We start from the raw sequence: 14,403 nt of genomic DNA on the forward strand, positions 1-14,403 counted from the left end.
ACCAAACACCCAAACTCTTCCCTTCCTCTTGCTTACACGCATTAACCCGTCTTTTTTTTATAGTAAAACATAACTACGGCTGTAACTTAACACTGCAAAAATGCATTTTTTATTCCGCCGAATTTCAAATGTGCAGCAGTTGTTTGCTTCCATCTCCCAGCAGGTGTCCCTGCCAGTCAAAAATGAGGAATTTACTTCTAAAAGGAAACTTCAGAAAATATGAGAAGTAGTCTCTAAAGACAACTAGATAACATTTTGTTGAAACGATGCTCATTCCCAATGATTCAGAAACATCTAGAGAGACAAAATCAACTTGGGTTGTGTGTGTGTGTGTGTGTGTGTGTGTGTGTGTTTGTGTGGCACCTGCTGTGCCACCCAATGACCAACAAGCAAAACAAGGAAAAGTCTTCTTGAGTCATTGCTGTTGCCCAGCCATGCACAGCTAACCCAGTGTCTCCCCTCAAGCAGCCAAAACCATCTCCACAATGAAAACGGTCAGTGCTTTCACATTTTTGGGGGGGGATGGCTTTCCAGCCAGCTGTAATGAGGAAAAAAAAAATAGTGCGCTGTCGGGATAGGTTACGGGATTGGAATAGATGCGGGGCTCCTGTCGGGCCTTGCTAACGCTGCAGGATTCCATTACAGACTTGGCGGCGCGCCACCGCAGCCCATTTGCTCGGAAGCTGATTTTTTTTTTGCAGCAGCAGCAAAGGGCCATATACCTCACTCTTTGCAACACACAAGTGTATCTCCTGCGCAACACGCAACAATACTAAACACTCATTTCTCATCAAGAGCTGTAAATCACAACAAATTAACTCAATTTGCAATGTATGAGAACATGTTTAATTGCAATCCAGCAGCACTAACTGGAGGCGGGTTAGCGCATGTGTTTGCGCACTCGGCGGGACGCCGCAACCACCGGCGTGAACTTTGATTCCGCTGCCAGTGGGAAGGTTTCGTTCCCATGCTGAGAGACTGATGGGAATGCCGCGCGGCGTTGCACACAAGTGTGGCATGATGCGTCAAAACATCCCCAAAAATGCACATTTCAACACAGGAACGAAACAAGGAAGAAGCATGATAGAGCGCGGACCTCCGCCAAGATCCAGCAGAGTTTCTTGCCAACAATAAACTCAAAAAGTTGTCAGTAATTGGGTTATTAAAACAAAGTAATGGCTACGTCTATCGCAAATGATCAACTAAAGACTATGTTCGTTTTCAAAAAAGTTGGGAGTACTTGGATTACGAACACAAGGCAACGGTTGCTCCGATAATGAATCATCAACTCAAGCCTTTTGATTAATTTTTCAAAAGTTGTCTGTGCTTGGGTTAATAAAACAAAATAATTGCAATGTCTCTTGTCAACCATAAACCCCCCCCAAAAAAAATTAATTTTCACAAAGCTTCACAAAGCTCATGCCTAATTAAAACTAAGTTAATAGCTTTGCCAGATGCCAATCGATTAAAATTGTTATTTTCAGATTCAAAAAGTTATTACTTTTTTTTTTTTATAACAACAAAGTAATGGCTAAATCTATCATCAAATTTAAATGCACAACTTGATGGTCGTTTTATTATGGTTGTTGCATCATGGGTTATTCAAACAAAGTAATGTCCACGCCTATTGTCAAATACCAGTGCAATACTTCATATTCATCTTCAAAGTTGACAGTACTTGGTTCAATAAAACGAAGTAAATTGTCACTCGTCAGCTAGCTACCTAGCAACCTAGCTAACTGACTAACAACTTTGTATTTCATTCCTTTAAACAAAGTAATGGCTCCGTTTCTATAAAAGATAAATAAAAAATAACAGTGTTTTGGCTGCAGGAGAGGAAGAAAAAAGTATTTTTTTCAAATATTGTACTGTAGCCTGCATTTTCTTTAAAGCTAACCAGATAAATAAACATACAAACAACAAAATATACAAACATCATTAATTGAATAAATCCATACGGGGCGACCATAACAGGACATGTTTGATATCCTAACCCATCCCGACAAAAGGCGACAAGTATTAGAGAGTGCCATTCATTATATATACATGTATGTATTTATTTTCAAATGACTTTGGTGTTCCTGATGCTTTTCTGCAGGTTTTGCAGTGGGAGCATTAGCAGCTAAAGCCCCCTGCGCCACGATTAACAATCAAACACGCTGTGAGCCGCCGTGTTATCCTCCTCCGTTGCTCCAGCAGGAAAGAAAATCTCTTTTTTGTCACAAAATCCTTAATTCTTTCTTCTTAAAAAAAACAGTAATACCAAAAATCTGCTTTGAGAAATATTTGAAAAGAGGGTGGGGTTGGGGGACGGATTCAAATAAAACACACGTGAACGATGGGGGTAATTGTGGACAAATGCGGCATTGAAATTCATTTTCAACTCTTTACGCACCATTTCAATCTTATTTTCTGCTTGTTAACCGCATCTTGTCGGTGAGGGTGGGCAAGGCTGGCCAGTCTTGATGGGTAATTGTGTATAATTCACTCCGTACACACGATTTGCATCATTTACAAATCATTTCTTTGCTACTCCGTGCCGCTTAAAGCTCAACCTAGACCATGGAGCCTGAAGAGGTTAACTCCTGGCATTTTTTTTTTATGCAGGAAATAAGAGAGCCCGAAATAGATTTAAATTGTAAAATTAGTATCCAACTTCTCTGCAAATGCTTGAAAATAAAACGAACGAAAAGAAATAAGAGGGTAGGAAAAAAAGAAACTGGAGTCTTGCGGCTGCAGACAATTACACCAAGAAGATTACGGGTCTACATTTTTAAGCTTGAGCTAATTATTTCATCTCCATGTGCTCTGGCTGCGACGTGCAGGATTTAGACATCCCAGGAAAGTGGCTGTTTGGAGCGGCTCGAGCTCTTGCCGTCTACTATCAAGATGAATTTTAATTTGTTGATGTTAATCCAATTGTTTTACCAATGTAGCAATTTGGAGTCACTGAAATAAATCCAGGCGCTTTGAAAGGCGGGCATAAAAGCCCACATTGGTAGTTATGCCGCCGAACATTTTAATTGCACTCAAATACAATGACATAATAGTTTCTTACATGTGAGGAGAGCAGGAGAGGGAGGGGAATAAAATTGGGAGTTGGACTGACCTGCGGGGAGAGCCCGTTGCCGACTGCGTTCATGTGGTTGCTGGACGCGGAAGGACTCATGAAGGAGTCGGAGTAGCTGGAGAAGCTGTGGCGGTTGGATGACAGGCCATATGCCGAGCTGCTGTCACTCAGGCCCCCCTGGTGCATGGAGGATGGGGGCAAAGGCTGAGGTCTGTGCAAGGTACTGCCCTCTGACGGGGGGGAAACAAAAGATTTCAAACTAAGGACAAAGTAATCAAGTGTAATGTAGTAACATTTTTCATACATATCTATAAATAACTGTCTCGCTCTCTTTCTATATACATATATATATATATATATATATATATATATATATATATATATATATATATATATATATATACATTGTCAATCCTGAGTGCCGAATTTCACCACTGTTTCCTAAAATCCCTTTTCAAAGTTGCTTGCGTTTGTTTCATGAAAACAAATGAATCGACTGTTAATCGTCTGGCCAAACTTGGACATTTCATTTCTAAAGTAATGCATACTTGGGTTTATTAAAATCAAATAATGGTTACAAATTCTTGTCTTAACCACCTTGTAAGGGTTTTCGTTCTTCCGCCAACAATGTTGGTGATGTGGACCGTAGTGGCAAAATGTGTTTAATGGACACTCGTTGAGGTCACTGGAGATAAAAGCTCAAATATGGCAGCACAATGCACTCACCCTGCGATAGTGTGGTGCCAGGGTAGCTAGCCTCCGGGAGTTGGTACGTGGGTAAAGTGGGCATGCCAGTGGGCGGGAATCCACCAGGAAGCAGGTGGTTGAAGGCAGCGAGCTGATTGGCCCCGGCCTGTTTACGCCATCTGGCCCGTCTGTTGCTGAACCACACCTGAAGGAGATGTCAGGGAAACCATTGAGATTTAAAAGTGGCACTTTTTTCCTTTCGACTACAATGAATCAGTCTAACAAGAGGGTTAGCGTGGTTAAAAATTGAAAGTCGATTCAAACCAAACTGTTTTGCTCATGACGAAGTTACCACTGAAGAAGACAAATAATCAAAAAGTTGTCCATGCTTCAATAAAACAAAGTTATGGCTAAACCATCTGTCAGTCAATCATCAGCTCAGAATTATACATTAATTTTCCCAAATTGTCAGTACTTGATTTATTAAAGCGGAAGTCAACTCAAACCTATTTTTTTCAAGAATATGTTCCCAGGAGTGCCAGTAGTTGAAACACGGCATTCTGATTAATTTTGAGTTTGTGGAATATAAATTAAGCAGCAAAATGCATTCGTTTTCAGCCATTGCTGGGGGAGGCCATTTTGTCTTCTGTTGACTGAAAATGACATCACAACTGCTCACAATGACCAATCACGACTGACCTGACGAGTGGATTAACACTTATTCCACAAACTCAAAATAATCAGAGTGCCGTGGTTCAACTAGTGGGCCTGCTGGGAACATATTCTTGAAAAAAATATGTTTGGGTTGACTTCCGCCTTAGAGCAAAGTAATGGCTAAATATATTGTGATTCATCATCTCAAATCTTTGTGCTTGTCTGTATTCGATTCATTAAAACAAAGTCATTGCTCCATTTCTTGTCAATAAGCAGAACAAAATTTTCTATCATTTCCAAAGTTGTCGGAATTTGTGTTAAGAAGACAAAGTGGTGGCCAATGTCAATCATGACTGCAGAACATTTCATTCATTTTGCGAAGCTGTTGGAAGTTAATAATACAATATAATTACTAAACCTATTGTGATTCATCAGCTCAAAAGTTGTCATTCTTTTTCAAGGTTATCATTACTTTTGGTTAATAATCCAAAGTGATTGTCAAAAAGTACCTCAAAACGTTCCATTTATTTGTCAAAGTTGTCTGTATTTGTTGTTACTGAAAAAAGTAACCTATTAATAATCTTCACCTCCAAAACCTTTAATTTTCCAAAGTTGTTGGTACTCAGTTTATTCAAAGTAACGGCTTGTCAACAACGATTCTACATTATGTTGTTCACTCAGCAGACTGCAGTGTTCATAGCAAACTAGTACAGCCCTGCAGTTGGTGACCTAACAGAAAAGTGACAAAAGGTGTTATCAGTCATAGTAATACTTGTGCTATTCCAAATGCGACCGCTATTTAGAAAGCCAAAAGAGAAATGTCTCCAACTCTAGTCTAGACAGACAGTGCTCCTGAAATGAGCAGCGCACAATATCAACTCCCTGAATGAAAAGGCGAAAAAAAAAAAAAAAAAAAAAGTAGGACTTCTTTAGAAAGATTTACACATTTTAAAAAGGCTTCTGCTTCAACAAAACATGAATATAATCAGGGCTTGTGAAAGGAGCCAGCAACCTGTTCCATTTAGCCAAGACAAGGCCCGGCCTTCGCTGCGTGCTCGGAGGTTGAAGGACATTGATCTATGCCTCGCACAGGCAATTCATCAGAGTTTAATACACTGTCAGCGCAGTTCATCTACTGTTGTGTTTCAAACGGCCCAGCCCATTGTGAGTGCACATGAAAGAGGGGGACAAAAGCCCCTCCATACGCCAACCAGAACAGTGGGCACAAAGAGGGGGGCGTCCCTTTTTAAACAGTCCTTCAAGAGGGACACTTTCAAGGGGACTTACACTAGCAGCTTTTTTTTTTTTTTTTTTTGAGAAGAGGGGGTACCCCTTTTTGTACACACAAACATACACAAACTCGTAAAAAAGGGCCTACACGGGATCTTAGCCACATTTGAATGTGTGAAAAAAAGGGACTTTTTTTTGGAAAGAGTGAAAGAAGGGAATTCACTGAAATCTTCATCTGCTGTAGCCTCAATCAGCGCCTGCAAAACAAATGTGATGTGTGGCTCCAGTCAAGTGGCTCCTATTGGGACGTAGTGGAGCGTGCTCGCAGGTCTGAACTATCCAAACTCCAACTGGGCCAGACAAACAGCTGCCTCGCCCACCCCTCACTTCCACACACACTCCCTCCCCACCCCCCACCTTCTTCATCCCGCAGTGCCACTTCACCTCCGACCTCATCCTCTCACCCCAGCCCTCTTTTATGTCCACGCTAACTTCCTTCCCCCCCTGTTGCCATCCAAGAAGCACGAGGAGGTGTTTCATCATTCGAGCCACAAAAACACTTAAACGTTTCACTTTTGTTCGTCTTGCCATGAACGCCTTGCGATGATGATGAGGAGGAGGATGAAGCCCAGATTCATACATTCTTCTTACATACATATTGGGCACACCTATTGTTTATGCTTGCTTTTTCAACATTTTAACCAGATGTATTGAATGATAAGTAATGTTACTTATATTTTTCACCATGAGGGAAAGATTGAAATTAAATACATTTTCGAAAATGTTTTTTATTCATTTTGTACATTTTTGTTTTATTATTATTGTTGTATTTAGTATTGTTATACAACACTTAACTTTCTTTTATTTTGTAAAAAGTAACTTAGATTCCCCCAAGAGGGATTTAAGGTAGTAGAAAAGATGTAAGAATAAAAGTAAATGAAAGGGCTAGTTCGGTATACTTATACTGTACTGATGTTTCTCACACATTTATTAATTTATCTTACTTGTATTCATTCACGTTATACTGTAGTGAACTTTTATAACAGTTCAATTGCACAAAAAAAGAGTTGATTAAATAAACATATGAAAAGTTAACAAATATAAAAAAATCAATTAAATTGCATGATAGTGCGGTATAATAAGAATTATTATTATTGTATTTAACTTATTTTAAGGCTTGGGTGAGAGGTCAAATCCTATGTAAATGTGCCACACTGGTAGAATAGATGTGTAAAAATATACAAAAAACTGTGAATTAAATTCAAAATATTGCATGTTTATGATTATGATCATGATGATGATGATGATGATTGTAGTCAAATTTAGTCCTGTTATACAATGGTTAACTTCCTTGTTAATAATTACATTATTAGTATTATTATAGTTGTATCGAGTCTTACATATTATTCTTGTTTTTTCCATTATTTTAGACAATATTTGGAGGTGTAAATTTGCCAGGATTCCATTAAAACATAACTGAAGTGATCCAATATAGTTCCTTTTCAGCACTTAAAAGTTCAACATGCAAAATAAAGGGGCCAAAATATGAGCATGTGTCACAGACTGAGGCTCTTTGACACCACAAACCCACACATGCACACACAGCCCCAAGCTGCGGATTTGAGGCTGCTCTCTGGAACCTGATCACAAAGTCACCTTGGACCACAATTTCTGTGCTCGGCTCTCCCCAATCCGGTTTAATTCTCTGCGGCAGCAGAGGGAGAACTCCCTCGCCACTTGCGGATCTACCTGCACGACGGGCCTCCTTCTCAAAGCGCTAAGAGGGTTCCTGGCGTCTTTGCGCTCTGGACAAGGCAAAGACAGAGGATGGCTTCCGAGCTTAGCTCTGCTGCAAGAATCGCAGCGATGGAGGAGGACCAAAGGTGAAGGTTGTATATCGCATGCAAACCTCACTCGCTTCGGAAATACGGAGAGTATCCCTCGCTGTTGAATGCAGTGCAAAAGTGCAGGAATCATTGGACAAGCTGCTTGTGGTTTTGTCTGTGGCTCTACATACATTCTTGTGCATGCGCAATTGTGCACTATAGCCACTTCACAGGTGGAAAGGAGAAACTAAATGTTGTTTTCTGCATCATTAAGTTGTTAGCGTAAAAAAAAAAAAAAAAATCAAAGGTAATGGGGTATATGCGTCAGGTTTTTTTTTGCAGTTCCACGCTTCCGTACAATATCCTGTGGCATTATGGGAAAAATGCTTTTGTTAGCATTTGGCCTACATTTGACAACACATTCGAACGACTTTATTGGTATGTTCGAACCACGTCGCAGTATATTTGAATGACTTTACCAAGATGTTTGATCGAATCTGAAGTACGTTCAAACGACTTTACCAAGACATTCGAATGACTTTACATTCCACCGACATAGCCCAGTCAAAACTGTTAACTGTGCTCAGTATTTTCTGTTAGTACTTCGTCCTGGTCTCCTGGCTCCACCAGTGACCTGAACCAGAAGGAAGTGCTTCATACACTGCAATAATTGAATGATATTAAAACAAAACAAAAAAAACGCTTAAAAAATGGATGCCACTTTGTCTGGCATCTTTTTTATGTCCACACATCCGACATGTCTGAGCCACAAAAGATATACTAGTTTAAAGCGGGGAGGGCAGCTCTTGTCCTCGAGTATCACTTTCCTGTATGTTTTAGATGTCTCCATCTTCCAACACACCTGCTTCAAATGATCAGGATAGGTAATCAGGCTTCTGAAGAGCTTGATGATGAGCTGATCATTTGATGCCAGTCACCAGTTAGCTTTCGAGCTAACAGGTAATAATAACTAAGTAACTTGCAATTGCCTCTTGACAACCACAAATGTGAAAGAAGGCACTCAAGTTCTTATGTAATTGGAGACACATGCTGGCCATCCACCAGTTTTGCCAAGAAAAATAAAAAGCAAACTGAAACGGTGAAAAACAGTTGCTATCATGCTATATCGCCACAATTTAGTAGTAACAATTCTCAGTCTTTGCACGTTTTCAGCAATTATCTTCAAACACATATACTGTAATGTATTTCAAAACTAATCTCTGAATTCACTGTACGGGGTCTTTAAAACATTGACTGTGCAGTTACTAAAGATTTTATGCTGGTAACAGTGCTCGTGCGGGCATGGTCTTAGCCTCCAATTCAAATAAAGACATTTGCCTTTCAATCGTCCATTCACCCTCAGCCAAAAGGGTCGATGGATGGCAAGCTGCCTCCGTGTCTCCTTTGATATCGTGACTGATCTGAGATCGTCCTCGCGCTGCGCTAGCGAGCCGTTCATCTTCAATAGACGGATCATGCGTCTTCCCCTGTAAATTCCCCGTTCAGCCGATCCTCCATGAAGGATGCTGTCAAAAGAAGGCAAGTACACGCCGGATGTGTGACGCCTCTCAGGAGCCAATTTACGACATGTTGCTACAGATGAATAGCGAGAGGCGAGATAATGACAAAACAAAATATCCAGCCCGAACACAGGGGTGGGTGGGGAGGGGGGGGGGGGTGACGCAACCAGCCTCAACACACAAACACTCCTTCAGTCTCCTACCACGCAATATCACTCTTCCTCCACCGATTTTCCTCATCCCTCCCGCCCCCTCCCGTCTTCTCTCTCTTCCTCTTGCTGCCTTCCAGACTGCTGGCACTATGCTAATTAAAGTAGCTAGGAGTGTGAATTTGAGAGGAGTGTGGGATTAACTAGATAAGTATCAGGAGTACAGAAGCACTGTACCAAAGTCATTTAAATTCTAATAATAAGAAAGTGTTAGAACATTCACTCTGACGCACGGCAACAATTTCTCCCAACCACAATCTACATAAATCCTATTTGTGCCTTTATGGAACATAAACCCCACACTGGCGGGAATACAGTTTGCCTGTTGGGTTCGGCTGCCGCCACTCGGCTCCATTGTGATTTTCTCTCTTTTGCCGCTGGTGGGCGATTGATAGTGAAACAATCGCTACTTTGTTATACATCCCTATTGGTTTATGTTGCATATGAATTTGTGGGATGAGTCTGAGCTGCAAAGCTGCATTTTAGGAACAAAAAGGATAGCGACTTACTTATTAAATTAATCAATCTAGAGTTGGGCTAGACGTCTGACAAAGCCTTCCCCAAAGAGTGGAAGCTGTTATAGCTGAAAAAGGGAAGAATAACTCACTTTGCTCAATTTTCACATCCCACAGGTGTGTGGCCAAACGTTTGTCCATAAAGCATTTATGGACATGTGTAATGTCTAGGTGTCTCAATACTTTTTTTTCCATATAGTGTAAGACTTCTGCAATGCATTAAAGTTGTCATGATCTGGTGTCCCAATACATTTGTCCATATAGCAGGCATGCAGAGAGGGCTTTAATGACCTGGCGTCCTAATGCATTTTTCATTAAGAGTATGTGTGCTGAAATGCATTATGGGCAAAATTACTTTTGTTTCCACACAAACACAGGGCCTTAATCACCAAGTGTCCCAGTACTTGTTTTTTCCCATTTAGTGTATGTGCGCAAAGATTCCTGAGATGTATTATGGGTAAATGGCCATGCGTACCAGACCTTTTTTTTGTCCATATAATGTACGTGTGAGGACAGTCATCAATAACCCCCCCCCCCCCCTTACCCACCCCACACTTCCCCAGACACACAAACCAAATGGTGAACACGAGCCGGAGATAAAGTGAGAAATTTTTCCCCAACCCACCTCAAAAATTGATTTTCATGCTTCGTAAAAGCCGATACTTATAACTTATTAGAGTCCACTAAGTATAATAGCGACATGCAGAATGTTTATTGGGAATGAAAGAGGATCTCATGTGACACACTCGGCGGCAGACTTTGCAGAGCCGCATGAGTCTGAACTGGCTCTGTCTAAATGGAAGAAAATGTGATTGGCTTCATCTGTGAGAGTTGATTGAATGAAGCCTCCATCGCAAGCCCCTCATTGAATGTACAGTAAATGTGTCTTTTCCATAAACAATTGAAGAATGGCATTGATGGATGCTCTTGTTCAACAAGTTTTTCATCAAATAATCCCCATTTTCAGCTATTGAAAATTTTATTTCATGTTTCCTGAAATGTTCTGCTTTTCTGCTTCTAATGTTTTTAGTGCAGATGACTTCCAGAATAGAATTTTCCAGCAAAATTTTCACCATGATCAGCCACCTAAAATTATTTTTCTTTTTCATGGAAGTCTAACATTCCCCCCAAAAGCTAAAATAAATAAATGTGTTAGTTGAAAACTGCTTTAAATTGAATTTATAAGTATCATTATATTTATAATAGAATCTATATCTACAGTATACCTATATATACACACATTTTTTTACGTGAGTGCATCGAATCCAACCAAATCGTTCCTCTTGAAAATGTACCGTACTTGAATTGTATCGCAACCCATAGAACCGTCTTTCAAGCGTACATAATATAATGTGTACCTAATGTATATAATACATTCAAAAAAATCATGTCAAATGTGGGAACGCAAAACAAAACAGACCCTGTCTTCCAAACTAAATGAAAACAATTGAAAAGTAACTTACATTACTGTCCAGGAGGGACTTTTTTGGAACCTTTTCAACCACCTCAAATTTAGTTTATGCGCAGCCAACCCCCCAAATATCCACGTTTTTGATGATTTTGATAATAACATGATAGTTGATATCTGAAGGGGAAGATACTGCAGGAGGAAGAATTCCCTCCCACTGTGGCAGGCTCGCACGGATCATATCCCACAATTTGTCAGTCGGGTCATAAAATACGCTGGCGAAGGAGCACTGGTAGCTGCTGCTTAAAGTGACAGCAAAGGCTGATAAAGATGAATGGGAGGTGGGGGGGGGGTCTTAAAATGACAGGCTGGGGCAGACACAAGGGAGTATGCATCTGTTTATGAGGTGGTGAGTTTGTGTTGCGAGTCAAAGCCCAACGCCGGAGTCCCAGAATATATTGACGGCTCGGGCCTCCAGAGTCGCTACTACTTCCTGTGCTGGAGGAACTCCGAGATCATCAACATGCAATGGCATACATTTTAAATTCTAATATTTGTTCCATGATATTGTAAGAATTTATTCATGAATGTATTCTTTTCATTTCGTAGCATTTCACTTGGTTGCACTGCGTCCACTATTTTGAGAGAAGATTGAGTGACTTTTCATCATTTTAAGTCCTCATTGTACGTACTTGCTGATTATTTTTAATCCTTCAGATTTGGCAGGGCTGTAAACAACACTCTTCTACATTAAAAAACGTTTGAATTTACTCCATTTTATTTCGTCAAGTGGTTGAAATAAAATAATCTGGATCAGGTAATATTTCAAAGTAGACCACCTAATTAAAAAGGGGAACTCAACCCAAACATTTTTTTGCAGAATATGTTATATGCAACACCACTAGTTGAAATACTAGTTCTGGTGAGTATGATGCATTCTATTGACATTTTTAAAATCACATAAATATTGATTCTCATCTGCTCCAGATGATGTACACAGTACAGTTGAGTTTTTGTATTCTGTTTTGAAGGATTTAAATATTCAAATATGACTTCGCCCGCCCATTGTATTTGCTCTTAACCGAATACGAAGCAACTTTGGCGCTCAACGACATCTGGAGGATGCGTCATTGCAGCTGTGCCGGAGAAGACTGGCCTTTCGGGCCAAAGGCTCTCTTGTCTTCTCCCATCATTTGGGCACCTTTGTAAAGGCCCAGCTGGTGCCTTGCTTCACTATGAAACGCACATGTGCTTTCCATCAAAATTCACATGTAAACAACCAGAAGCATAACCATGGGCAAAACTCAAACCAGGGCTCAGACTGCAGTTCCCTTGAGACAGTCAGACATGAAATTTCTTGTATTCTGTTGAATTAAAGTTTTGAATTGAAGATGTACTCATCTTTCACACACAGAATCTGAATGTCAGTCGGAGAGGGCAATAAACAAAAAATACAGGTCTGGCAATATTACTTTTCAAAGATTTCGAAATTAGATTTTGAGCGCAATTTCATGAACAGGTTTGCATGGAATACCTCTGCTTTTCATAGGACTTTTTACATTTAAATTATTACTATACAGTGAAAATTGGAGTGTTCAAATTTCAGGGTTACATTTTTGGGAGTTGATTTTAACTTCCAAAGTATAATTGTAACATTTTCAGATTTAAATTGTGTTATTCCACAGATATCAAATTAACGCTGCAGGGATGCAAAAAAAACCCTGTTACATTTCATAATATATTTTTGTAACCTCTTTGACGTTCCTCCAAGTAATAACATTTTTATATTGATTGTAAATCTGATGAGGGCGATGATACAGCAAATGAAGTGAGAGGGATCAGTACCAGCCATTTTCCTCCTCCTGTAGTTTCACACAGTAAATTAAATTAAACTCAAACTTACTAAAATATTTACAAATTGATGTTGTGGTTTGAAGATGCCATTGCAGGGCAATTTGTGAAAAAGACAAATAAATAAATAAATTGTCCGATTGCTACCAAACTTTGAATTGCTTGTACTAAACAGATGGGCGATGTTAAACTGCACGCTAAACATTTTGCGTTTTTGTTATAGCGCGTGGGCGTCGCATGGCGGCGAAGTCTGATGACTCTCCATAAAACGCTTCAGTCTAATAAGTCAATTCCACAAGGCCAGAGCAAACCTCGTGTGTGTGATGAAGGTCCACGCCCGGAAGACATCATGAAATATATGATGTACAGATGCAGATAAACTTGTGTCCGCCATTTCATCCTTTTTTTTTTTTCTAACCAATGAGTGATTTCCAGTAGAGCAGCTGTGTCCTGCACATGGACATTATGTCACTCTCAAGGATAAAACACGAAAACCAACAAACGCCATCTCATGCAATACAACAAGATGGACAAAGACATGTGTGCAAGCTGTTATTCCAACGGATGAACACTTAGCATGCGCTAACACATTTGGAGGGGTTCAGACAGAGTGTGAATGACTGGGGTAAGAGGAGAGGGCTGCCCCAGAAAGCCCCACCTCCCACACCCCCAACTCCCCACCCCAACCGGTGGCTGATTGATTAATGTTGTCAGGGCAAAGAGGTCCCTGGAGAGGATGAGGAACCCCGTGTGATATGTGGAAGGTTTTACAAGCAGCGGCGAGCTTGAAAGTGATGGGATGAGATCCTGGCCAAACGGCCGGAATGAGAAATCCATCAGGAATGCGTTGACTTTGTCTCCTCTCACACACCCCCCCCCCCCAACTTTGGGAGAACAGCTGCCGCTATAACTCTACTGTAAATATTTTCCCTCGCTGACACACAGCTGCGTGGCACCCAAGCAGGCAACTTGCAGGCTCTTTATCCAATTGCACTACAACACTGGAGGCTGGTGATAAGCATGGGAACTTCTTTAAAAGCACTTTGCAATGCAATCTATACTAGTGGAACAACAATTGCATTTGCAGGGATTAACCAGCCATCAAACTACATATATAGCCATAAAACGAGAATTATGATCCCAGTGTGGAACAGCAGACATTAGCCTCTATATAAAGCTCGTTTTAGCAGAAAATTACAACGAGTACAATGGTATGGAAAATCGCTGCCATGGCGACCACAGCACATCTAGTTCAGTAGTCTTGGACCTGGCCCTGTGTTGCTTCAACCATGCAATGTTTTTTTTTTCTGAATGAGATTTTTACAGTTGCAATGAATTTGCAGGAATTTGTAAAAGGGGAAGTCAATCCCAAATTTTCTTTACAATGCGATGTTCTATGTGTCCCGTATAGAACATAAAAAGACAATAGCACT

General features: G+C 40.4%; 1 protein-coding gene across 4 annotated transcripts in view; it reads right to left on the reverse strand.

The window, feature by feature from the left end:
• The window catches only part of pax7a (paired box 7a), a 67,202-nt gene that overhangs the window by 20,882 nt on the left and 31,917 nt on the right, over nt 1–14,403 (reverse strand). For all 4 annotated transcript variants that reach the window (XM_086040465.1, XM_086040463.1, XM_086040464.1 and 1 more), the window contains 2 exons: nt 3,797–3,962; nt 3,110–3,300 (listed from right to left, as the gene is read on the reverse strand). In XM_086040465.1, coding sequence (XP_085896591.1) covers nt 3,110–3,300; nt 3,797–3,962 — 357 coding nt within the window. The remainder of the gene's footprint in view (nt 1–3,109; nt 3,301–3,796; nt 3,963–14,403) is intronic.

The sequence above is a fragment of the Filicampus tigris genome, chromosome 9 (assembly GCF_054856515.1).
Source record: "Filicampus tigris isolate MCC_2025a chromosome 9, RoL_Ftig_1.0, whole genome shotgun sequence".
NCBI lineage: Eukaryota > Metazoa > Chordata > Actinopteri > Syngnathiformes > Syngnathidae > Filicampus > Filicampus tigris.